Source organism: Pristiophorus japonicus, chromosome 1, assembly GCF_044704955.1.
Source record: "Pristiophorus japonicus isolate sPriJap1 chromosome 1, sPriJap1.hap1, whole genome shotgun sequence".
Taxonomy (NCBI): Eukaryota; Metazoa; Chordata; class Chondrichthyes; family Pristiophoridae; genus Pristiophorus; species Pristiophorus japonicus.
The window spans coordinates 43,824,807-43,851,703 of record NC_091977.1 but is presented as its reverse complement, the minus strand read 5'-3'; the positions used below and the strand labels follow the sequence as shown (position 1 = coordinate 43,851,703).

Here is a 26,897-nt window from a genome sequence, read left to right as displayed (position 1 = left end):
TTTGGACTTTCAAAAGGCTTTTGACAAGGTCCCACACAAGAGATTAGTGTGCAAAATCAAAGCACATGGTATTGGGGTAATGTATTGACGTGGATAGAGAACTGGTTGGCAGACAGGAAGCAAACAGTAGGAATAAACGGGTCCTTTTCAGAAAGGCAGGCAGTGACTAGTGGGGTACCGCAAGGTTCAGTGCTGGGACCCCAGCTATTTACAATATACATTAATGATTTAGACGAAGGAATTGAATGTAATATGTCCAAGTTTGCAGATGACACTAGGCTGGGTGGCAGTGTGAGCTGTGAGGAGGATGCTAAGAGGCTGCAGGATGATTTGGACGGGTTAGGTGAGTGGGCAAATGCATGGCAGTATAATGTGGATAAGTGTGAGGTTATTCACTTTGGTGAAAAAACAGGAAGGCAGATTATTATCTGCATGGTGACAGATTAATAAAAGGGGAGGTGCAATGAGACCTGGGTGTCATGGTACATCAGTCATTGAAAGTTGGCATGCAGGTACAGCAGGCGGTGAAGAAGGCAAATGGCATGTTGGCCTTCATAGCAAGAGGATTTGAGTATAGGAGCAGGGAGGTCTTCCTGCAGTTGTATAGGGCCTTGGTGAGACCACACCTTGAATATTGTGTGCAGTTTTGGTCTCCTAATCTGAGGAAGGACATTCTTGCTATTGAGGGAGTGCAGCGAAGGTTCACCAGACTGTTCCCGGGATGGCAGGACTGACATATGAAGAAAGACTGTATCGACTAGGCTTATATTCACTGGAATTTAGAAGAATGAGAGGGGATCTCATAGAAACATATAAAATTCGGCCGATTTGGACAGGTTAGATGTAGGAAGAATGTTCCCGAGGTTGGGGAAGTCCAGAACCAGGGGTAACAGTCTAAGGATATGGGGTAAGCCATTTAGGACCGAGATGAGGAGAAACTTCTTCACTCAGAGAATTGTGAACCTGTGGAATTCTCTACCACAGAAAGTTGTTGAGGCCAGTTTGTTAGATATATTCAAAAGGGAGTTAGATGTGGCCCTTACGGCTAAAGAGATCAAGGGGTATGGAGAGAAAGCAGGAATGGGGTACTGAAGTTGCATGATCATCCAGGATCATATTGAATGGTGGTGCAGGCTCGAAGGGCCAAATGCCTACTCCTGCACCTATTTTCTATGTTTCTATATTTCTAATCCGCTCCATCATTAACATTAATATCGCCCCAAAGCAGCGATGGCAACAGAAAAATCAACACCTGGGCACTCAAAAACCCAGTTAAGACAGCCCTTTACAGCCAGCGCCTCACTACCATCTGGCGATCCTCGATGACCCCCGAGACATAGAGTGCCCACAGCGCTTTGTCTGCCCTCAAGGCCTCCATAACCAGTGCCTGCGAAGAGACGCTCGATCACTTAACCAGGAACCACCAAGACTGGTTTGAAGAGAATGACCAGGAGATCCAGGAGCTAATATGCCGCAAGCACAAGGCATTTCTGAACTTGCAGCAGCAACCCAACTCGGGAGCAGCAAAGCAACTCTACAGGCGGTAGAAGTCCGAGATCCAACAAAAACCCGCAACCTAAAGAATAGATGGTGGGTAGAGAAAGCACAGGCGACCCAGCAGCTGGCCGGCAACCATGATGTGCGAGGATTCTTCACCGCAGTCAAGGCCACCTACGGCCCAAGCACCCAAGGCCCCACCCCACTGCTGGCCAAGAACGGAGAAGCACACAGTAAGGACACCGAGGCAGTCAGGGCCTGCTGGAAGGAGCACTTCAAAGTTCTCCTTAACCTTCGACACAAGTGTCCTTGACTTCATCCCGCGGCATGCTACCCGCCACCATCTCAGCAAAACCCCAGCATATCCACAATGCGGATTCCATCCTCTAAGGGGTACAACGGACATGATCTTCGCCGCACGACAACTACAAGAAAAATTCAGGGAACAGTGCCAACCCCTGTACATGGCCTTCTTTGACCTCACAAAGCCTTTGGCACTGTCAACCGTGAGGGATTATGGAGCATCCTCCTCCGTTTTGGCTACCCCCAAAAGTTTGTTACCATCCTCTGCATGCTCCACGATGACATATAAGCCATGATCCTAACCAATGGATCCAGCACAGAGCCAATCCACGTCTGGACTGGGTTCAAGCAGGGCTGCTTCATCGCACCAACGCTCTTCTCGATCTTCCATGCTCCAATATCAACAAGCTGCCCGCTGGAGTGGAACTAAACTATAGAACCAATGGGAATCTGTTCAACCTAGGTCACCTCCAGGCTAGATCCAAGGTCGTCCCATCCTCTGTCATTGAACTACAGAATGCGGATGACACTTGCATCGGCGCACACTCAGAGGCCGAATTCCAAGCCATCATCAACATCTTCACTGAGGCATAGGAAAGCATGGGCCTTACGCTAAACATCCGTAAGACAAAGATCCTCCACCAACCTGACCCCACCACACAGCACTGTCCCCGGTCATTAAAATCCACGGCTCGGCCTTGGACAACGTGGACCATTTTTCCAAGGGAAGACATCGATGATGAGGTCCAACACTGCCTCCAGTGTGCCAGCACAGCCTTCGGTCGCCTGAGGAAGAAAATGTTTGAAGGCCAGGACCTCAAATCTGGCACCAAGCTTATAGTCTACAGGGCAGTAGTGATACCTGCCCTCCTATATGGCTCAGAGACGTGGACTATATACAGCAGACACCTCAAAGCACTGCTGAAGTACCACCAGCGCTGCCTCCGCAAGATCCTGCAAATCCACTGGGAGGATAGATGCACAATGTCCGTGTTCTCGCTCAGGCCAACATCCCCAGTATCGAAGCACTGACCACACTCGACCAGATCCGTTGGGCAGGCCACATTGTCCGCATGCCCGACATGAGATTCCAAAAGCAAATGCTCTACTCGGAACTCCTACACAGCAAGCGAGCCCCAGGTGGGCAGAGGAAAGGCTTCAAGGACACTCTCAAACACTCCTTGATAAAGTGTAACATCCCCACCGGCACCTGGGAATCCCTGGCCCAAGACCGCCCAAATTGGACAGCATCCAGGAGGGCGCTGAGTACCTCGAGACTTGTCGCCAAGAGCATGCAGAAATCAAACGCAGGCAGAAGGAGCATGCGGCAAACCAGACTCCCCACCCACCCTTTCCTTCAACCACTGTCTGTCCCACCTGTGACAGAGGCTGTAATTCCCGCATTGGACTGTACAGTCACCTGAGAACTCACTTTTAGAGTGGAAGCAAGTCTTCCCCGATTTCGAGGGACTGCCTATGATAATGATAACATAACTTACTGTGCCTCCTGACTGGGTGTCATCTGCAAACTTGGTTAAATAACTCTCTATTCCTTCACCTACTCATATGGTGAAAAGCTGAGACCACAGGACAGATCCTTGGGGATAAACACTCGTCACATCCTGCCAATCTCTGTCAACTACCTCCCAACCAATTACCAACCCATGTCAGAAGATTATCTCCAAGTCCATGTGCTTTTATTTTTGCTAATAACTTCTTGTGTGTAATCTTATTAAATGCCTTCTGGGCGTCCATATAGACAACATCCCCTATACACCATGTTAGTGACCTTCCTCAAAATACTCAACTCGTTTAGTCAGGCATCCCTGCCCTTCACAAATCCAGGCTGACTGATCAGCTCATACTTGTCCACGTACACAGCCACTCTGTCCCTGGTGAGGAAAGCAGTAGGAGGAAGATCAGTCAATTCTCTAAGACACTGTGGAGGTGCTACTGTCTGAATTAAAGAATCAAAAGAATCAACTGTTGGGGACTGAGAAAAGGAAGCAGACAATGCAATCACCACCATCCCCAGAAGAGCCACACGGTGCAGGAAGATGTTTAATTACCTCACTCGGGTGACCAAGGTAAGTGAAAGCACGGTGGCCAATCTATGATGGCTTCACTTTAGGGCCAAGAGGATGGGCGCAAAATTGGGCTCAGTTATGGGTGCTACGAGTGCCCTTAGGGTTCCAAAATAGAGTCTGTGGTACACGTGCACACTTCTGATGCGAGTCGGCGCCATCTTGGTAAAGGGGTTAATGCACATGCACTTAACATCTACTGGAAGTATGCTGAGGAGGCAGATCATGGTGTCAAATCTGTGTGCAACTGCATCAAATCAGTGTGCAATGCCTTCTCTTAACCTTGCACAGCTGAACACACATTCAGCAGCAGGAAGGATGCCCCACCAGCACTATTTAAAGGGGTCATCAACTACCTACAGGTTAGTTGCTGGTTGATTTCTTCTGGCTGTTATTACAATTCTACATGTTTTGGTGATTTCTATAGTTGTTTCAGAAGTTTAGAGGGAGTGGTATGGCAAGTGCTGAAGTATTTTTTGCTGACTTCAAGGCTTCTGCACAAACCAGTTGCTCCCAGATGTGGGTGCACTAGTAGGCCTTCTTAATGGAATCGAGCATGACTAGGAGATTGAGTCGAGGTCACACAAAGCAGGACAAGCTGCTAGAAGGAGGGGGAGAGAAGGGCTCTCATCAGGAGGCTGCTCAGCAGGAGGCCATATCCACCCAGGATCGAAACCTCAATGACGACCAATGTTGAAGAGATATCTGTGCTTCACTAAAGAGGTCATCACTGAAATCTGCCAACTGCTGCAGCCACGTCTCCAACCTCAGAGCAGGGCAAGGACCGCATTACCAGTGGCTGTGAAGATAACCATGACGATGAACGTTTATGCGTCTGGCTCCTTCCAGGCTGGTGCTGGAGATATTAGCAACATCTCACAGTTTGTAGTGCACTGCTGCATAAGGGAGGTCACTGAGGCTCTCTGTACAAAGAGAACTTAATTTAATTCCCTCTTGCCAGAGAGAAGCAGGCAGAGCGAGCACCAGGGTTTTCAAGGATTGAAGGCTTCCTCCTGGTGCAGGGTGTCATTGACTGGACACACATTGCTTTGTGTGCACCTCATGTCAAATCTGTCGTGTACCGAAACCAAAATGGATTCCACTCCCTCAACATGCAGCTGCTAGGCAGCTCATCATGCAAGTCAATGCCCAGTACCCTGGTAGCAGCCATGACGCATTCATTCTTTGGTAGTCCTCTGTATTTCAACCATGACAGCAAACCAAAGGGTATCTACTGGGAGACAAGGGTTATCTGCGACGACATTGCTCATGAGTCCAGTTCGCAATCCAAGCACACATGAGAATCATGCTACCACAAGAAATTTGATAGAGCAGAGCACTGGCATTCTGAAGCAACGATTCCATTGCCTGGACCCCCCCTGAAGGAGCCCTGCAGTATTCGGCTCAATGGCTCTCAGGATTTGTGGTATTATGCTGCATGCTACATGCTACACAACCTTGACATCATGAGGGAACAGTCCTTGCCACCACCTATCAGGCAAGAAGCTGAGGAGTAGAAGGATGTGGTGGAGGAGGAGCTGGAAGAAGAGGAAGAGGAGGGGAAGCTGCAACCTAGACATATGGTTTCTGCCTGGGTTGTACACGAAGAACTAATTTAAGTAAGATACCAGTAACCTCAACCCCAATTCCCAATTCACCAACAGACCCACACTCCTTACTTTCATTATCTGATACTGACTATCACATTGTCACCTTAGCCACAATGCAAAAATAAAAGCCAACACAAAATGCACATTCCAAACAAAATTTTTAAATCAATTCATGGCATAAAAACGAAAGCTATTCACACCTGTCTTCTGTCTGCCTTTACCTGTCCCGTAGTCCTGCATAGTGCTACCCCAGTGGCTGCAGCATGGCTGGTGAAAGGCTGCTAACAATACAAAGGTGGCTACATTTCAAAAACTACTTCAGTGACTGTAAACTAATTTGGGACATCCTGAGGTCTTGAAAGGCACTATATAAATGCAAGTCTTTCATTCTTCAGTGAAGGAGACTACAGATGGCCTCGGAGGACAACCTCGAGCAGCTAGGGGCATTGAAGACCCGGCTTCAGACTGTACCATCTCAGCATGGGCGGCACCAGTCTGGGCTGGTTGGCTGAAACAACAGCAAGGGGATTGGCGGAGTAGCAGGGGTGGGATCACGAATGCTGTCATCTTGAGAGAGGACAACAAGTTTGTTCTTCATAGAGTCACTGCCACCCCCATGAGACAGTGCCTCAGCAATCAGTTGGAGGACATATTGCTGGACTGTTGTGATACCCTGCCAGCCCCTATGAAAACTGGTAAAACAGCCACAATGGCAGCAGTCTAAGCTTGCATGGCAGCAAGCTGACCTTCCCTGACATCAGTCTGAGCTTCCACTGCAGCATTCAGACATTTGGTGGCTGCTGCTTGTACTGCAATGGAAGCTGAGACATTGGCCATCAGATGCTGCATCACGGTTGGGTCCACAAGTGTGTTGAAGGAGTTGGCCACCAGTTCCATGCTCCAAGCTGTGCGCAAAGTCCTGTGCCAAATTGGTGTCGGACTCATCCATACTCCTTGACATTGAATAGAGGCTTTCTGGCAGGCTTCCAAATGCTTGGTGCACCCGTCAGCCTTTTTCTGCAGCCTGGTCCATTGAGGTCCTCATCTGAGTCTTCTGCAGCAGAACCCATGAGCTGGCACCTGTGTTATCTTTGCCCCCTGCCCTGGCTGCAACGCACAACGCTGGTGTCTCACCATGTGCGGATCCCACCTCTATGCTATCCTCTAAGTTACGCGCGGTGTCAGTATCTGAGTTGGTGACTGCGTATGTAAAATCAAGTGACGACGTGTCTTCATCATCATTGTCTTCTTGGTCTTCCTCCACTGCCTGGCCAGGTTGCAGTTCTTAGGTATCTTTAAAAAAAAGGGACAAATGTAAGCTTGTGGTAATGGGACAGGGGCAAGTAAGAAGTGCATGTTTACACCATCCACAGCTTGTAAGTCAGAAGAGATTGTGGGATGAGGGAGAAGTGGGTTGTGAGAAGAAGGATTAGGTATGAGGATACCGTCATCTTCAATGGATTCAGCCCCACTGGTGGCCACGGCCTCAGCAATGGCCCTTCCAATAATGGCCAGCACCATCTCCTCCACGGGGTTAGAATATGCAAGCAGCTGGGCCTATCCTACTCCAGTCAGTTCCTGCGGCCTCCAGTTGTGTGCCACCTTCTTCTGCAAGAGAGAGGGAAGTGTGTCAGTGAGTGTCGTGCAATATGTTTGGGTGATGTGGCTGTCATGCTTTAATAGATGGCAGTGTGTGCAAGCTGTGAGATGTGGGGGTGAGGCTTGCAAAAATGCTAGGTGTGAGCGTGAGTGTTGGAGTGGATTTGCGGACATAGCAAAGCATGATGGGGTAAGCCAACTATCTGCCTTTTCACTAAATGAACTTTGTACCAAGAAGCCTAATGAACTCTACAGCAACAAGTGACTCATGGCCAGGTGCAGGCCACTGTTTCATAGAAAGCTTTGCAACAGAATAACTAACCACAAAAGAAGATACAGAGGAAGGGCCCCCAAACTCACGCCATACTATCAGGTTTCACTAGGACTAAAAAGTTGTGCAACAATATGATTGGTTGTATGTAAATGAATTGCATTGCCATATGGATTGAATGGTTGTATGTAAATGAATTGCGTTGCCATATGGATTGATTGGTTGTATGTAAATGAATTTAAATGATTGTATTCCGCCCTCTGTAAACTGCTTATAACCCCGTGGCATCAGGCACTCGGGGAGAAGGTGCTTCGCAAGTCGCGGGACCTCAACTCTTCTCCCAGAGCTCTGTTAGCAATAAAGTTGTCTCTCTTACCTTACCAGAGTCTATGTGAATTTATTTTCACTAACAGTGAGTCAAAGCATATGAATGTTGGGTATGAGTCCTGATTGATCGCAATTGTTGGTAGTTGATTGTTGGTCGGGGGTGTGGTGAATTTAAGCAGTGGCTGAGGCTAGTGGTGTCAGTGGTAGGATATGGCATTTGAAGATGAATTCACTGACCTTGACCACTCGTGTGAGGTCATTAAACTTCTTGCGTCTCCGCATCCAGATTCTTGGGGCTGCACTCCTGGCATTAATCTCCGTGCTTTTCTGTTCCCACTGCCTTCTCATCCTGCTTCTGGAGGGCCTCCTGCCTCCCTTGAGGATACAGGACATCTCTCCTCCTTTCCACCTCCTCCACCAAGACCTCCAGCGCAGTGTAGGAACACCTTGGTACACGCTCTCTCCCATGGTCAATCATTGTTCTTTGTTACACAACACTATTCCTGTTATGTATGGATAAAGAGTCTGACTGGATACTTTGAGCTCAAAGTAAAGTGTGACCTTAGTCTTTTATTGCAGGTCTCCAGAGTGCCTCTCCAGCCTGTGAAGCCTCCTTAAGTACAGGTGCTCCCAAGGGATTGTGGGATCCCTGGGGGCTCCAGGGGATGAGCCCTCTGGTGGCTACACAAGGTATATACAGGTTTACATATATAACAACACTCCCCCCCCCCCCGCCCCAAAGTCAACAGTATAACTATTTACAAGTTAAGTGGATCTGGGGCCTTTCTTTGCCTAGTTGATCGTCTCAGTGCAAATGCTGGTTTTGGTGAATTGTTTGTTGGGCCCTCGCTGGGCTGCTGTGCAGCTGGCCTTGCTGGGCTGCCTGGTGTGGTGAGTCCTGCTGGGCTGCTGCGGGTGATGGGTTCTGCTTTGTGGTCAACCGCGGTGTCGGTTGCCACTTGTGTGTATGTTGGAGGGTCATAGAAGGTAGGGTCCAATGTGGGTTGCTCAGGATAGTCCGTGAATTTGAGTTTGATTTGGTCCAAGTGTTTCCGGTGAATGAGTCCATTTGAAAGTTTGGCCCGAAACACCCTGCTCCCCTCTTTGGCCACAATAGTGCCGGGAAGCCACTTGGGACTTTGTCCATAGTTCAACACAAATTCACGATCATTGATTTCAATTTCGCGTGACACATTTGCGCTATCATATGTACTTTGTTGAAGCCTCCTGCTCTCTACCTGTTCATGTAGGTCAGGGTGGACTAACGAGAGCCTTGTCTTAAGTGCCCTTTTCATGAGCAGTTCAGCGGGTGGAATCCCAGTGAGCGAGTGGGGTCTCGTGTGGTAGCTAAGCAGGACTCGGGATAAGCGAGTCTGCGGTGAGCTCTGCTTGATGGTTTGCACTGCTCTCTCTGCCTGACCATTGGATGCTGGTTTGAACGGGGCAGATGTAAAATGTTTAATCCCATTACGGGTCATGAACTCTTTGAACTCGGCACTGGTGAAACATAGCCCGTTGTCGCTCACAAGGACACCAGGCAGGCCGTGGGTGGCAAATATAGCCTGCAGGCTTTCAGTGGTGGCAGCGGACGTGCTTGCTGACATTATCTCATATTCAATCCATTTGGAGTATGCATCTACAACCAGTAGGAACATTTTACTGAAAAATGGGCCTGCATAGTCGACATGGACCCTGGACCACGGTTTGGAGGGCCACGACCATAAACTTAGTGGCGCCTCCCTGGGTGCATTGCTTAACTACGAGCATGTATTACATTTGTGCACGTAGGACTCTAAGTCCGCATCGATACCGGGCCACCACACGTGGGATCTGGCTATCGCTTTTATCATTACAATGCCTGGGTGAGTACTGTGGCGATCACTGATGGAAGTGTCCCTGCCCTTCTTGGGGACCACTACCCGATTACCCCACAGAAGACAGTCTGCCTGTATAGACATTTCATCTTTGCGCTGCTGGTACGGCTTTACCTCTTCCTGCAGTTCCACTGGGACACTGGACCAGCTCCCGTGAAGCACACAATTTTATACGAGGGACAGTAAGGGGTCCTGGCTTGTCCAGGTTCTAATCTGTCGGGCTGTGACGGGTGATTGCTCACTCTCGAATGCTTCCATTACCATGACTAAATCTGCGGGCTGGGACATTTCCACCCCCGTGGTGGGCAATGGCAGCCTACTGAGAGCATCGGCACAGTTTTCTGTGCCTGGCCTGTGGCGGATGGCGTAGTTGTATGCGGACAACGTGAGCGCCCATCTGTGGATGCGGGCCGATGCATTCGTATTCATCCCCTTACTTTCGGAAAAAAGGGATATCAGTGGCTTATGGTCAGTTTCCAATTCAAATTTGAGCCCAAACAGATATTGATGCATTTTCTTTACCCCATAAACACACACTAACGCTTCTTTTGCAATCATGCTGTAGGCTCTCTCAGCCTTAGACAGACTTCTGGATGCATAAGCAACCAATTACAATTTCCCCAAATCATTAGCTTGTTGCAATACACACCCGACGCCTGTACGACGACGCATCACATGCTAGTACCAAACACTTTCATGGATCATACAACACAAGCAATTTGTTTGAGCATAACAATTTTCTAGCTTTTACAAAGGCATTTTCTTGGCTTTTGCCCCATACCTATTTGTCTCCTTTACGCAGCAAGGCGTGCAGTGGTTCTAACAGTGCGCTGAGACCTGGTAAGAAGTTACCAAAGTAGTTCAGGAGTCCTAGAAACGACCATAGCTCTGTCATGTTCTGTGGCCTCGGTGCGTTCTCGACTGCCTCCGTCTTCGAATCAGTGGGCCTGATGCCATCCGCCGCGATTCTTCTCCCCAGGAACTCCACTTCAGGCACCAGGAAAATGCACTGCGAGCATTTTAACCTGAGCCCCACGCGGTTGAGTCGACTAATAACCTCCTCCAGGTTCTGCAGATGCTCGACTGTGTCCTGACTTGTAACCGAGATGTCGTCCTGGAAGACCACCATGCGTGGGACTGACTTCAGTAAGCTATCCATGTTTCTCTGGAATATCGCCGCGGCTGATCGAATCCCAAACGAGCATCTGTTGTAAATGAAGACACCTTTGTGCGTGTTGATGCAGGTGAGGCCCTTCGATGATTCCTCCAGCTCCTGCGTCATGTAGGCCGAGATCAAGTCCAGCTTTGTGAATGTCTTTCCTCCCGCCAGCTTCGCAAAAAGGTCATCAGCCTTTGGTAGTGGGTATTGATCCTGCAGGGAGAAACGATTGATAGTTACTTTGTAATCACCACAGATTCTGACGGTGCCGTCTCCCTTGAGGACTGGAATAATCGGACTGGCCCACTCGTTGAATTCGATCGGCGAAATAATGCCCTCTCGTTGCACCCGGTCCAGCTCAATCTCCACCCTCTCTCTCATTATATGGTACTGCTCTTGCCTTGTGATGGATGGGTCGCGCCCCCGGAATTAGGTGGATCTGCACTTTTGCTCCTTGGAACTTCCCGGTGCCTGGTTTGAACAGCGAGGGGAAATTGTTTAAGACCTGGGCACACGAAGTGTCGTCAGCAGATGAGATCTTTCCCAGCCAGTCGTCCCAGTTCCAGCGTATCTTTCCCAGCCAGCTCCTGCCGAGCAGCGTGGGACTATTGCCCGGTACCACCCAGAGTGGTAGCTTGTGCACCACTCCATCGTAGGAGACCTTTACAGTAGCACTGACGATTACCGGAATCAGTTGCTTTGTGTAAGTTCTCAGTTTCGTGCGAATAGGAGTCAGGGCTGGCCTTGAGGCCTTGCTGCACCACAATCTATCGAAAGTCTTTTTGCTCATAATGGACTGACTCGCACCTATGTCCAGGTCCATTGACACCGGGAGTCCATTTAATTCAACCTTCAGCATTATTGGGGGACACTTTGTGGTAAATATGTACACCCCATATACCTCTGCCTCCTTGGTCTGAGGCTCTGGCTCGTCGTGATCCGTCGTGGATCTGTCCTCCTCTACAACATGGTGGTTTGCAGGATTAGCAGGATTTGGGCTTGCCTGCACATACGTTGGAGGTGTGCCATTGTTCTACAGCCCTTGCAAATGTACCCTTTGAAGCGGCATGAATGGAAACGATGATCACCCCTGCAGCGCCAACAAGGTGTTCATGGCCTTGCAGTCATCACCCTTGATGGTGGACTCTGAGACATCTGCGGACGTGCAGCTGCAGGCATGTGGGGCCTGCCCTGTACGTTGCGATTTGAAAACAACATCACTTTGTTCACAGTACTTGTAGCAGCACTCGTGTGCTGAGAGATTTGCTTAGTATTGTCACTGGTGGCAATGAATGCCTGGGCTATCGCTATGACCTTACTCAAGGTTGGGGACTCTACAGTGAAAAGTTTGTGAAGTATCACTTCATGGTCAATGCCAACTACGAAAGAGTCTCTGAGCATGTGCTCCAAATGTCATTCAAATTCGCAATGTCCTGCAAGGCATCTCAGCTCGGCAACGTAGCTTGCCACTTCCTGGCCTTCAGACCTTTTGTAGGTGTAGAACCGTTATCTCGCCATCAGAGCGCTTTCCTTCATGTTCAGATGCTCCCGGACCAGTGTGCACAAATCATCATATGATTTCTCTGTGAGTTTCGCTGGAGCAAGCAGATTTTTCATGAGGCCATACGTTGGTGTCCCGCAGATGGTGAGGAGAATCACCCTTCGTTTGGCAGCATTCGCTTCTCCTTCCAGCTCGTTGGCCACGGAGTATTGGTTGAGTCCACGAAGGTTTCCCAATCATCTCCCTCTGAAAATTTCTCCAGGATGTTCTCTGCATCTTTGGGTTCGTCATCTGTGTCTCATCGCCAGTTATGTATGGATAAAGAGTCTGACTGGATACTGTGAGCTCAAAGTAAAGTATGGCCGTAGTCTTTTATTGCAGGTCTCCAGACTGCCTCTCCAGCCTGTGAGGCCTCCTTAAGTACAGGTGCTCCCAAGGGATTGTGGGATCCCTTGGGACTCCAGGGGATGAGCCCTCTGGTGGCTACACAAGGTACATACAGGTTTATATATATAACAATTCCGAATAATGTCAGAACCTTTTGCAGCTACAATGCACCTTCCCTTTAAGAGGTGCAGACTAGCTTTAACCAGCACAGGCTATCTTTAAGTAGTGCTAGCAAGTAATGATATTGGTCTCCTTGCAACCAATGAACAGCGGGATTAGTGCTGGCTGCATGCAGAAACCATGATAATGAGCAGGCAGCACGAAGATGGCGTGCTGCATGCATTACATTGAATGAAAGCGGGGTAATCGCACATCGTGATCCTTGAGCCATTTTCGGGGGCTATCCAATTTAGCTCCTGGTCTGTTCCAATAGAGCACATGTGTAGCAGGCATAAGAGGAGAAAAAGGACAGAGTGAATGAAACGCTTTCACCTCCATAGGGCATTGGAGCAAATGCCCAACAAAGTTCTCAGGGTGGAGGAAGAGTATGCTTCAATAAATGTAAGTGACTGAAAGTTAAGAAATGCCTGTACTCTGCCCACAGCATGATGCCACATCAGCAATGCCATCAGCAAAACACTGATCTCAGATAACAGCTCCTCGATATCCCGTCAGCAAAACCACAGCTCCAACTTGATGATGGTCAAAGGCCAAGGTCTCCTTTCACTCACGTAACAACAACAACAACTTGCATTTAGATAGCATCTTTAACATAGTGAAACATCCCAAGGCACCTCACAGGAGTATTATGAGATAAAAAATTTGACACCGAGCCACATAAGGAAAAATTAGGGCAGGTGACCAAAAGCTTGGTCAAAAAGGTAGGTTTTAAGGAGCATCTTGAAGGGGAAAAGAGAGGTAGAGTGGCGGAGAGGTTTAGGCAGGGAATTCCAGAGCTTAGGGCCTAGGCATGGCCACCAATGGTTGAGCGATTATAATCAGGGATGCTCAAGAGGGCAGAATTTGAGGAACGCATAAGTGTTGCACATGTTCTCAGCCACTCACGATGGCTCCTCAAACTACTTGCATCCTCGCTTCTCCTTTCACTCCAGGTGAATTGTAGGCTGAGCATAGGGCTACACTGGTGATGGGTGGCAGCAAGAATTCTGCTATCAGAGGTGTGCACTACAGGAAAGCTGAATTTGCGAAAAAAATAACGGCAGGCAGAAGTAGAAAAAAAATGCACTAACTATAATGGACAACTTTCATTTTGCAAGTCAAAACAGCAGGAAAAGTGCAACTCTCCAAATTCAGGTAACTTAGCGTGAGCTAGTGAAATTCTTCATGAAACAAACTGGAGGACTTCCCGTGCCCATTCCGTATTGGAAGAATTATGAGGTTTGCAGTGGCTGAGTACAGGGAATTTACCGTGGGACCCATTGTAATTCATTTGAATCGTTTTCATGGCGCTTGCAAGGCCAGTAGACTCATGGAGATCGGCCTTAAAAATTGACCAAACTTCTGCGGCAGCATTGGCAATTGAACACCAGATGCTCTGCGGCCCAGCAGTCCAATGCCGCAGGTTTCACACCCTGCCACCATGGCACTGGTCTCCGAGCGGGACATCATTAATCAGCCATTACAGCTTCATCAAATAGCTCAAAATTAACCTGTCAGGACAACTTTTCATTTGGGTTTCAGTTCATTGCGCTTAATGAGACATCAAGGTCAAAATTAATAATATTGGACAGAGAATATTTACATATTTAGAACATCGCTCACATTTAACTTTTATCGATTTATATTGGTTTACCTCTTGGTGCATTTTCAGTTACGTGTACAACGGTCATATTTGTCATAAATGTTGGAGCCAGATTTTGTGACCAAATTAATGCAGACTTTTCTGTAAAATAGAAAAACAATCAATATTTTAAACTAATTTATTCAACTTAGGCATACTACGAAAGTGTCCCATGGAATGCATTGAATTACTTCAGTTGAAGATTAATGTATGTGCGCCTTCTGAATGGCTAACTACCAACCCAACGCTGTTAGTTTGGACATTTTTACACACGGGAATACTCCAAGGTTGAAGTGTTTGCTTGCACTTTCACTATGCACATCAATTGGCATTTTTTTTCTCTCAGCCATTTATTCTCTTCCCAAGCAGGTAGCATGCTTGTGAGGAACAGGTGACTTTGGATCCATGATACCCAAAGCTGTCCACCACTAAGGGCTTTCCTCGCCTCATGTTTGCGTCTGTTGTAGACTCATTGATAGAGGTTGATTGCCGTGATTAGTCAACAACTCCATTATCATTGTAATATTTAGGATGGTAGAAGGCAAACTAGACAGACCTTGATCTTGTTTCATCTAGCAATTCTTAATTTCCTTCCCCCTCACCTGCCTGAAGGTGTTGACTCCCACATGCTCCCCACTCAAATAACTGTTATTCATGTTGCTCTTTTCCACTACTGAGGTAAAGAGCCCAAAGCTGTCCTCAACTGATATAGAAACATAGAAACATAAAACATAGAAACTTACAGCGCAGAAGGAGGCCATCTTGGCCCATTATGTCCACGCCAGCCGAAAAAGAGCCACACGGCCCTCAGTCAGCAGCCCTGTAGGTTACATATAAACCTATGAACAATGTACGATGGCGGACAGGTAAAAAGCATCCGGCTCAACCAGTCCGCCCCACACAATTGTGACACCCCATGCATCGCAACATCTTACATTCCACCCCACCCAGAGCCATGTGATCTCCTGGGAGAGGCAAAAAAACAGATAAAAAAACTTGGCCAATTGGGGAAAAATATCTGGGAAAATTCCTCTCCAACCCATCCAGACGATCGAGACTAGTCCAGGATATCACTCTGGCTATCTTAGATTCCCTGAAGTATTTATCATCGTATCTGCACCAGTCAACAAGATGTTATCCAGTCTAATCCCACTTACCAGCTCTAGGTTCGGAACCTTGCAGGTTACGGCACTTCAAGTGCCCATCCAAGCACCTTTTAAATGTGGTGAGGGTTTCTGCCTCTACCACCTTTCCAGGCAGTGAGTTCTAGACCCCCACAACCGTCTGCATGAAGAAGCTTCCTTCCCCTCAAATCCCCCCTAAACCTTCCACCAATCACCTTAAACCTATGCCCCCTCGTAATTGACCCTTCCATCAAGGGAAATAGGCCCTTGCTATCCACTATCTCCAGGCCCCTCAAAATTTTATACACCTCAATGAGGTCTCCCCTCAGCTTCCTCTGTTCCAAGGAGAACAAACCCAGCCTATTCAATCTGTTCTCATAGCTAAGATTCTTCTTTCCAGGCAGCATCCTCATAAATCTCCTCTGCACCCTCTCCAGTGCAATCACGTCCTTCCTATAATACAGCGACCAGAACTGCATGCAGTATTCCAGCTGTGGCCTATATAATTTAAGCATAACCTCCCTGCTCTTGTATTCTATGTCTCAGCCAATAAAGGCAAGCATTCCGTATGCCTTCTTAACCACCTTATCCACCTGGCCTGCTACTTTCAGGGATCTGTGGACAAACACGCTAAGGTCCCTTTGTTCATCTACACTTCTATGTGGCCTACTGTTTAATGTGTATACCCTTTCCTTATTAGCCCTCCCCGAGTGTATTCCCTCACACCTCTCTAAATTAAATTCCATTTGCCACTGTTCTACCCACCTGACCAGTAGATTGATATCCTCCTACAGTCCATGACTTTCCTCTTCATTATCAACCACCAGCCAATTTTAGTGTCATCTGAAAACTTCTTAATCATACCCCCTATATTCAAATCTAGATCATTACTGTGTACCACACAAAGCAAGGGACCAAGTACTGAGCCCTGTGGCACCCCCCACTGGAAACATCCTTCCAGTCACAAAAACATCCATCAACGATTACCCTTTGCTTCCTACCTCTAAGCCAATTTTGGATCCAACTTGTCACTTTGCCCTGGATCCCATGGATTTTTACCTTTGTGACCAGTCTGCCATGTGGGACCTTACCAAAAGCTTTGCTAAAGTCCATATACACTACATCGTATGCACTACCCTCATCAACCCTCCTGCTGATCTCCTCGAAAAATTCAATCAGGTTAGTCAAACATAATCTTCCCTTAACAAATCTGTGCTGACTGTCCCTGATTAATCCTTGCCTTTCTAAATGTAGATTTATCCTGTCCTTCGGCATTTTTTCCAATAATTTTCCCACCACTGAGGTTAGGCTGATTGGCCTGTAATTACTCAGCCTATCTCTTTCTCCCTTCTTAAACAAGGATACCACATTATCAGTCCCCCAGTCCTCCGGCACCATGCCTGAATCCAAAGAGGACTGGAAAATGATCAAGGCCTCTGCTACTTCCTCTTTTGCTTTGCTCAACAGCGTGGGATGCATTTCATCCGGGCCTAGGGACTTATCCACTTTCAAAACTGCTAAACCCCTTAATACCGCCTCTCTCACTATGTTTATTGCATCCAGAATTTCACACTTATCCTCGATAGAAGTATCTGCATTGCCCCTTTCCTTTGTGAAAACAGATGCAAAATATTCATTAAGAACCATACCCACATCTTCTGCCTCCACACACAGATTACCCTCATGGTCTCTAATAAGCCCTACCCTTTCTTTAGTTATCCTCTTGCTTTTAATATATTTATAGAACATCTTTGGGTTTTTCTTAATTTTACTTGCCAAGAATTTTTCATGCTCTCTCTTAGCATTCCTAATATCCTTTTTAATTTCACCTCTGCACTTCCTATATTCCTCTAGAGGTGCTACAGTATTTAGCTGTCGGTATATGACATAAGCGTCCCTTTTTTTCTTTATCCTCCCCTGTAAGTCCCTAGACATCCAGGGGACTCTAGAATTGTTATTCCCACCATTTTTCTTCAAGGGCACATGCACATATCAAATCACATGCATTTCCATCAGGGTTGCTAAGTAGCCCAGGAGCAGGAGCCTAGATTATGTTTTTTCCCAAACCAAGCAGAATTAAGCACCAATTATAATGCCCCGACTGTGCCTCAATTGAGATCAGCTGAGCATAGTCAGCTGAGGGAACAAACTTGAGACCTTCCTGTTCTGTATGGCTTGGTTACTGACTGAGCAAACCTGCTGAGAATACTATACGTTCTTCAACAATGGACTTGTTTTCCTCATTCCCCCAGATGATTAAGCCTGAGGGCTGAAATTTCCTCCGCTGCACCGCCCAAACTCAGGTGGCATGGCTCGGAAAATCAGGACAGGAGGCCAACCCCGCAGCTCCTCCCAAACCTGGATTTTCCTCCCTCTGTCTCAGCATTGAAGGCTGTCAGCCTACCTGGCCAATTTTCCTGCCGCTGACACCACCAACCCCAGGGACCACCAAGAAAGGGCCAGTGGCAATATCTGGCACAGTGGTGGAAGGTCCAATGATGGTCCTTTTTGAAGGGCCTAAGCGGGCTCATTAGTGGTGAGCTCCCTTTTGAGGGCGGAGACCTTGCTTGGAGCTTGACTTAGAGATAATGAGCTGCAACCCAGAAAAATGGGTCGGGGTTGCTGAAGTGTCAAGACAGCAGGCGGAAACCACACCTCAACTCTCCTCTGGTGGAAGGAGGGAAATTCAGCCTTCTCTGTCTGCCTCTCAATATAACTCTATTACAGCAAGGGCAGACATCGACGACGAGGTTCAACACCACCTCCAGTGCGCCAGCGCAGCCTTCGGCCACCTGAGGAAGATAGTGTTCGAAGATCAGGCCCTCAAATCTGCCACCAAGTTCATGGTCTACAGGGCTGTAGTGATACCTGCTCTCCTATATGGCTCAGAGATACATATACAGTAGACACCTCAAATCGCTGGAGAAATACTACCAATGATTTCTCTGCAAGATCCTGCAAGTCCCCTGGGAGGACAGATGCACTAACGTTAGCGTCCTCAATCAGGCAAACATCCCCAGCATCGAAGCACTGACCACATTCGACCAGCTCTGCTGGGCGGGCCACATTGTTTGCATGCCTGACACAAGACTTCCAAAGCTAGCGCTCTACTCGGAACTCCTACATGACAAGCAAGCCCAAGAAGAAATGTTTCAAGGACACCCTCAAAGCCTCCTTGATAAAATGCAACATCCCCACTGACACCTGGGAGTCCCTGGCCAAAGACCGCCTCTAAGTGGAGGAAGTGCATCCGAGAGGGCGCTGAGCAGCTCGAGTCTCGTCGCCAAGAGCATGCAGAAAACAAGTGCACTGGAAGGAGCGTGCGGCAAACTCACCGTTTCCTTCAATGACTGTCTGTCCCACCTGTGACAGAGACTGTAATTTCCGTATTGGACTGTTCAGTCACCTAAAAACTCACTTTTAGACTGGAAGCAAGTCTTCCTCAAATTCGAAGGACTGCCTATGATGATGATACCTCTATATAACAAAGGCACGTTCATACACAATTTCTATATTTGGGATATCACTGTGAATTTGCGATTGATGGTTTAACCAGCTAATTGTTAGTATCATTGAGTATGGAAGTTAAAGTCACTTACCTGAAATAAGAATAATGCAGATTGCACATAAACATTGAAGAATTTTCATTTGCTCATTCACCATTTCTGCAATTCCTTTGAAATGTATAAAACACTATCTGGTAAATAAAAAGTGAATACCTGTCAAGTATGACAGGTGCAGTGTTCAATACCTGCCAAATATGAAAACATAGTAAATTTTATCCATTTGTGTTTTCCTCCACATTTCTTACTGTTGGTAAACAAGAGTTATTGGTATGGCAGCTTCAAGAGAAGCTACAAATACTTTGAACATGCCCAAAACTCCGAGGGATGCAAGTATTATTTTCCGTGAAGACAAACTGTTAATATTGGACATTAATACAGTATTCAAAAGCAAATATTTAAAACAATGAATCCAATGAAAAGAAAAACTTGTGTTTCTAGGCTCCATTATGAATTAAATCCCTTTGATACGGCAGTACTTAATTTGAAAAAGATTTGTATGGATTCTTGGTTTCTGGTCCATTCATTCACATCAGCTTTGTAAACCTGTAATTTCTCTCATTTAAGGTCAACACTACAGTTAAAATCTTACCTTTAGGTTAAAAACTTAATTAAAATCTTAATCTTACCTTTAGGTTAAAAACTTAATTAGAAAGCAAGTAAATAGCATTCAAATTGCTGCGGCACTTTGGGTCTCACATCAATTCCCCTTGGTCCAACAGCCAATACCTGGAAAAACACTTTTGCATTCTATTAAACTTCTTCAAGTTTTTACTCTGTGGACCTTTCTGTCCATATTATCCTGACTCAGCACGTTTCCCAGGGAATATTCTGTGGCGCTTATTGCATAAATCAACCAAGCAGCAACAATGTGTAGCAGTGAGGCAGTTTGGAGTAACTTCTGGCAGCTAACTCAACTTCGAATCGCCATAGCAACAGAAGCTCTTAGTACCCATTAAAACTAGGTTGAAACCAACTGGGAACTGCAGCACATCATAACTGATCTTCATCAAGAGACAACACGAGGGCAGTCGGTCGTGTAAAATACAAAAGGAAATTATTCTCACAAAATGTAGATTTAATACCAATAAATATATGTTCAAGTCTAACAAATTAAAAGGTTTATGGAAAAAAAATAATCACATGGGACAAGGGTTCTTTTTGTGGCAAAATAAGGTTACAAGCATGACGGAATACTAGCTATATACTTCTGAAACTGGAACAAAAATTTGCATTTCCTGAGACACGTCTTCCTCGAACTAAATAGGCAGTCATCTAAGGTCAAGTGATATTTTCCAGTTGCATGATTGAATATGGTTCTTACATATTTCCATCTTAAATGATTTATTTACCATTGCAGTACTGTAATACCTGTGGAGCTGTCAGGATTTGTCCGAAAATGATCTATCATCGTAAGATAGTCCATTTTTTTGTCTCAAGTACTGATATCAAAGCAAGTGCCTGTTGTGGTACCAGATGTCTCTGATGGAAAAGATTAACGGATTCAAACATTTGAAGAGGAAATCAATCTGTTATTGGAAGAGGAATATAAATTCTCTTAAAAGATCAGGAGTGACATGAAGGCTAATGAGAATTGCTTCAAAAGGTACAGGAAATTGAAAAAAAGTGGATGAGGGCTAGAAGTCATGCAAAAGTAATTTAGGTATAACTGAAGTGAGCTTTGGGAAACACATACATGGTATACTTCCTAGCTAGCAGAATCGGGCAGGTAGGGACCTGTGCAAGATCCCGCCTCATTTGCCTTGGAATCCCACTGAATTTCCAGCCTGGCAAACAATTGCTCTTAAATATTAATACTTAAATAGGCCCTTAATATATGTAAATGCTATGTACATACTTTCTCATTATTTATGACAGTATCCTGTTTAGTGCTCAACCACCCAACTGTAATCGGCACGAAGAGAGACTTCACGCATGAAGGAGCCCTTAAACGTGTGGAGACATTTTTCATAATTATTTTTGCTTTATTTTCAATGGCTTTTATTGCTAGTTACTAAATTATTTTTAATGCCATGTGTGTGTGTTTTTTCTGGCTCATTGAAATTGACTTAAATTAATGATTTTAGCAGTGGCTCAGTGGCACCACTCTTGCTTCTGAGTCAGAAGGTTGTGAGGGAGCTCTGCTTTGTTAGAGGCGCTGTCTTTTATTTGAGATGTTAACCCAAGGCCCTGTTTGCCCTCTCAGGTGTTTGTAAGTGATCCCTTGGTAGTATTTGAAGAGCAGGTACCAATATGAACATCACTTTGTAAGATTTACATACTAGTTTTTACTCAACTGCCATGCGGATGGTTAAGAGGATGAATGTAATGTTTTTTCTTCAGTCATTCACGGGATGTGGGTGTCGCTGGCAAGGCCAGCATTTATTGCCTCCCCTTAAATGCATCTATACTATTCGCTTCAACCACTCCCTGTGGTAGCTAGTGAGTTTCACTTTCTCATCACTGTTTGGATAAAGAATTTTCTTCTGAATTCCCTATTGGACTTCTTGGTGACTATCTTATATTGATGGCCTCTAGTTATGTTCTTAGCCACAAGTGGAAACATTCTCTCTGTATCCACTCTATTAACCTTTCATAAGTTTAAAGGCCTATATTAGGCCCCCTCCCCATCCTTTTTACAAGATAAAGATTCTTCTTTGAATAGTGGCATGGGATCCTTTACATTCATCTGAAGCGGAGACGGAGTCTGTTTAACTTCTCATCTGAAGGATGGTAACTCAGACAGTACAGCACTCCCTGAGTACCGCACTGAAGTGTCAACCTAGATTATGTGCTCAAGGCTCTGGAGTGGGACTTGAGCCTAAACCTTCTGATTCAGAGCTAACAGTACTATCTGATATGTCCTTACTATACAGTATAAATGCACACGAGGCCCATACTCTGTGACCAGTCACCTTTATTACCAAGACCTCAAGTGATGAAGGTGGGTGGAGCTTCCCCTTTTATACTGGAAAGTCCAGGTTAGGAGTGCCTCCCACAAGTTCACCCCCTTGTGGTCAATGTTCTCAAGGTGTACAACTTAGGTCAGCTTACACATGGGTTACAATGATAGTTGAATACATGACATCACCTCCCCCCCAAAGTCTTATTGGGATCACAAGTTAAGTCACTCCAGTGGTTTACGCTCCCTTGTAGAACGCCCGAGTTGGGGCTCCGGTTGTTGGGCGCTGGCCTGAGTGTCTGCTGTTTGCGGTGCCTCAGGCCTGTCTGGACTGCCCACAGTGACTGGGCTCTCCTCCACTTGGTTCCGGTGTTCGGTCACCTGTGGTGGAGTAAACTCTATGTCATGTTCTTCCTCTGCTTCTTCTATGAGGTTGCTGAACCTCCTTTTAGTTTGATCCACATGTTTGCGGCAGATTCGTCCATTGGTAAGTTTAACTACTAAAACCCTGCTCCCTTCTTTGGCAATCACAGTGCCTGCAAGGCATTTGGGCCCTGCAGCGTAACTAAGGACAAAAACAGGATCATTGACATCAATACATTGCGCCCTCGCATTCCTGTCATGGTAGTCACATTGTGACTGACGCCTACTCTCAACAATTTCTTTCATAGTAAGGTGTATAAGGGATAACCTGGTTTTGAGTGTCCTTTTCATTAGCAGCTCTGCGGGTGGAACCCCTGTGAGTGAGTGTGGTCGGGATCTATTGGCCAACAGGAGGCATGATAAGTGACTTTGATGGGAACCCCCTTGGATTCTGAGCATCCCGTTTGATTATCTGCACTGCTCGTTCCGCCTGGCCGTTTGAGGCCGGCTTGAACGGTGCCGTTCTGACATGGTTGATTCCATTGCCCGCCATGAAGTCCTCGAATTCAGTGCTTGTGAAGTACGGGCTATTGTCGCTGACCAAGACATTCCGGTAGACCATGGGCGGCGAACATTGCCCATAGACTTTCTACCGTAGCAGAGGATGTGCTTGAATTTAAAATGGCACACTCAATCCATTTGGAGTAGGCGTCTACTACAACCAAATACATTTTTCCCATGAAAGGACCTGTGTAGTCCACATGGATGTGTGACCATGGTTTGGCAGGCCAGGACCAGGGGCTAAGGAGGGCTTCCCTGGGTGCATTGCTTAGCTGAGCACACGTGTTGCACTTGCAAACACAAAGTTCCAGGTCTGCATCTATCCCTGGTCACCAAATGTGTGACCTGGCAATTGCCTTCATCATGACAATGCCCAGGTGCTCATTGTGAAGTTCTCTGATAAACACCTCTCTGCTCATCTGGGTCACGATTACTCGGTTTCCCCACAGTAGGCAATCGGCCTGAATCGAGAGTTCATCCTTGCGCCTATGAAACAGTTTAAATTCCTCAGGGCATGCCCCGTACGTGGCTGCCCAGTCCCCATTCAGGACACATTTCTTAACTAAAGACAGTAGCGGGTCTTTATTTGTCCAGACTTTAATCTGAAGGGCTGTCACAGGTGCACATTTGCTTTCAAAAGCTTCAACAGCCATGACCACCTCAGCATCATGCTCAGTTGCCCCCTCAGTGGTGGCTAGTGGGAGCCTGCTGAGTGCATCGGTGCAGTTTTCAGTGCCTGGTCTATGCCGAATTGTGGAGTCATAGGCGGCTACCGTAAGTGCCCACCTCTGTATGCGGGCCGATGCATTCGCATTTATGGCCTTGTTGTTGGCCAAAAGGGACGTTAGGGGTTTGTGATCTGTCTCCAGCTCAAACTTCCTGCCAAACAGGTACTGGTGCATTTTTTTTTACTGCATATACACATGCTCGTGCTTCCTTTTCTACCATCCTGTAGCCCCTTTCTGCCTGGGACAGACTTCTGAAGGCATAAGCTACCGGCTGTAACTGACCATTGGCATTCACATGCTGCATCATACACCCGACCCCATAGGACGACGCATCGCACATTAAAACAAGTTTCTTACATGGGTCATATAACGTTAACAGTTTGTTGGAGCATAACAGATTGTGTGCTCTATCAAAAGCCCTTTCCTGGCTGTCCCCCCAGACCCAATCGCGACCTTTCCATAGAAGCACGTGTAGCTACTCTAACAGCATGCTCAATTTGGGAAGAAAGTTACCAAAATAGTTCAGGAGCCCCAGGAACGAACACAGCTCCGTCATATTACGGGGTCTGCGTGCTCTCTGGATCACTTCCGTTTTGGACGCAGTAGGTCTGATCCCGTCTGCTGCTACCCTCCTCCCCAGGAATTCTACCTCTGGAGCTAAGAAGACGCACTTCACTTTTTTCAGTCGCAGCCCTACCCGGTCCAGTCTGCGTAGGTGTTTTTCAGTATTGCGACCCGTGATGAGGATGTCGTCTTGAAAAACCACCGTCCTTGGAATCGACTTGAGGAGGCTTTCCATGTTTCGCTGAAAGATCGCGGCGGCCGAACGAATCCCGAACGGACATCTGTTATACTCAAACAGCCCCTTGTGTGTTGTGATGGTGGTCAGCTTCTTCGACTCACTCGCCAGCTCCTGGGTCATGTAAGCTGAGGTCAGGTCCAATTTGAAAAAGGTTTGCCACCGGATAGCGTCACAAAGTGGTCCTCCGCTCTCAGTAGTGGGTACTGGTCTTGGGAGTGACACCCGATTGATGGTGGCCTTGTAATCGCCACATATCCTGACCGACCCATCCGCCTTGAGCACTGGCACGATCGGGCTCGCCCAGTCACTGAATTCGATTGGCGAGATGATGCCTTCCCTCAGCAGGCGGTCCAATTCGCATTCTATCTTTTCCCGCATCACGTACGGCACCGCTCTGGCCTTGTGGTGTATTGGCCTGGCGTCCGGGTTTATGTGAATCACTACCTTGGCCCCCATGAAAGTGCCGATGCCGGGTTGAAATAATGAGTCAAATTTGTCTAGGACCTGTGAGCATGATACTCGCTCCACAGAAGAAATTGCATTGGCATCACCCCATTTCCGGTTCATGACAGCAAGCCAACTCCCCCCTAGTGCGGGACTGTCCCCCGGGACAATCCAGAGTGGCAACCTGTTCTCCAAATCTTTGTGGGTCACGACTACCATGGCGCTGCCTAGCACCGAAATGATCTCCTTTGTATATGTCCGTAGCTGTGCGTCAATCGGCAATAATTTTGGCCTCCTGGCCTTGGACACCCACAAACTTTCGAACTGTTTGATACTCATCAGGGACTGGTTGACCCCTGTGTCTAGCTCCATTAATACTGGAATTCCATTGAGGAGCACTTTCATCATTGTCGGTGGCGTCCTGGTATATGAACTGTATATGTGCTCCACATGAAGTCGCTGAACTTCAGCTTCTAGCGATTTCCCCCAGTATTCATTTGGCCTCATAGGGCTTACACGGGCCCGTCCTCCTTGTACATCAACCTGGCTGCAGGCTTCCTGCACATATGCGCCAAGTGACCGCTGACATTGCAGTTTCTGCAGGTATATTGCTGATACCTGCAAGCTCTGGCTGTGTGTTTGCCTCCACCCCTCCAGCATGAGCTGGAGGCCCTGTTGTTGGAAACAAAAAGTCCATTACCAGTCGATCGTCGCTGACTGTCTGTGTATCTGTCCTTAAGCACACCATTAACAGGTGTTGATGGCCCCATTACTGGCTGCATTGTCCATTGCGATGGCATGAATCGCCGTTCAGCTAGCCATTGTCTCTGTTGAATTCCCCCTTTGAGTTCGACTACATGCTGGGGCATGTCCGATTGCCCTTGTCTGCCTAGAGAACTGTGTGCCGCGTTAACAATGTTGACTCCCTGGTCGTTTGCCGCATTTGAGCCAAGATTTTTGTTATACATCATTCTGGTCTCTTCCTCCCCTGAGATAAAACGTCTGGGCCACCAGAGCCACCACTTCCAAGATCAAATCTTTGGTCTCAATCAGTTTTCTGAAAACCCCAGCGTGCCCGATGCTCTCAATAAAAAAGTCTCTCAGCATCTCCGCTCTGCATGCATCTGGGCTCGCCAGTTGCCGGAGATCTGCCACGAAGTCTGGAACGCTTTGCCCTTCTCGCTGCCGGTGCGTGTAAAACCGGTGTCTCGCCACGTGCATGCTGCTGCTCGTCGGTTAAATTGTTCCCTGATCAACTTCCTGAGCTCTTCGAACGTCTTGTCCGCCGGCTTCTCTGGCACTAGAAGGTCCTTCATCAGGGAGTACGTTCTGGATCCACAAACCGTCAGAAGAGCCCTGCGTTTGTCGGCCGAATCCTGTCCCAACCATTCCTTAGTAACAAAACTTTGCTGTAGTCTCTCAATAAAGTCGTCCCAATCATCACCAACACAGTACCTCTCTTCTGTGCTGCTAGTGGCCATGCTCACGTGGTTTAAATCCCAGTTTATCGTCGCCAATGATATGTCCTTACTGTACAATATAAATGCACACGAGGCCCATACTAGAGAGGTGGTCACTCTGTGACCAGTCACCTTCATTACCGAGACCTCAAGTGATGAAGGTGGGTGGAGCTTCCCCTTTTATACCTGAAAGTCCAGGTTAGGAGTGTCTCCCACAAGTTCAATGTTCTCAAGGTGTACAACTTAGGTCAACTTATACATGGGTTACAATGATAGTTGAATACATGACATTATCCCTGAAGAGGGGAATAGCAAAAGCATAGTCAAAGATTTGGATTTTAAGGAGGGTCATAAAGGAGCGAGATTCAGAGGGGTTTACGAAAGGAATTCCAGAATGTGGGGCCTATCCGCTCGAAGCACAACGATGTGGCGAAGGGAAGACTAGAAGTACAAGGTGACAGAGACAGAAGGGGTAATTTTAACCCCCCAAAAGAGGTGTGTTGGGGTCGGGTGGGAGATAATTAAAAAACTGACTCC

At 47.1% G+C, this 26,897-nt stretch overlaps 1 protein-coding gene across 1 annotated transcript in view; it reads right to left on the bottom strand.

Annotated features, from left to right (window-relative positions):
- LOC139263108 (cadherin-related family member 2-like) overlaps positions 1 to 19,200 on the bottom strand; it is a 273,421-nt gene extending 254,221 nt beyond the window's left edge. The window contains exons 1-2 of the mRNA XM_070878659.1: positions 19,137 to 19,200; positions 14,426 to 14,515 (exon numbers count right to left, since the gene is read on the bottom strand). Coding sequence (XP_070734760.1) covers positions 14,426 to 14,515; positions 19,137 to 19,200 — 154 coding nt within the window. The remainder of the gene's footprint in view (positions 1 to 14,425; positions 14,516 to 19,136) is intronic.
- Between the last annotated feature and the right edge of the window lie 7,697 nt (positions 19,201 to 26,897).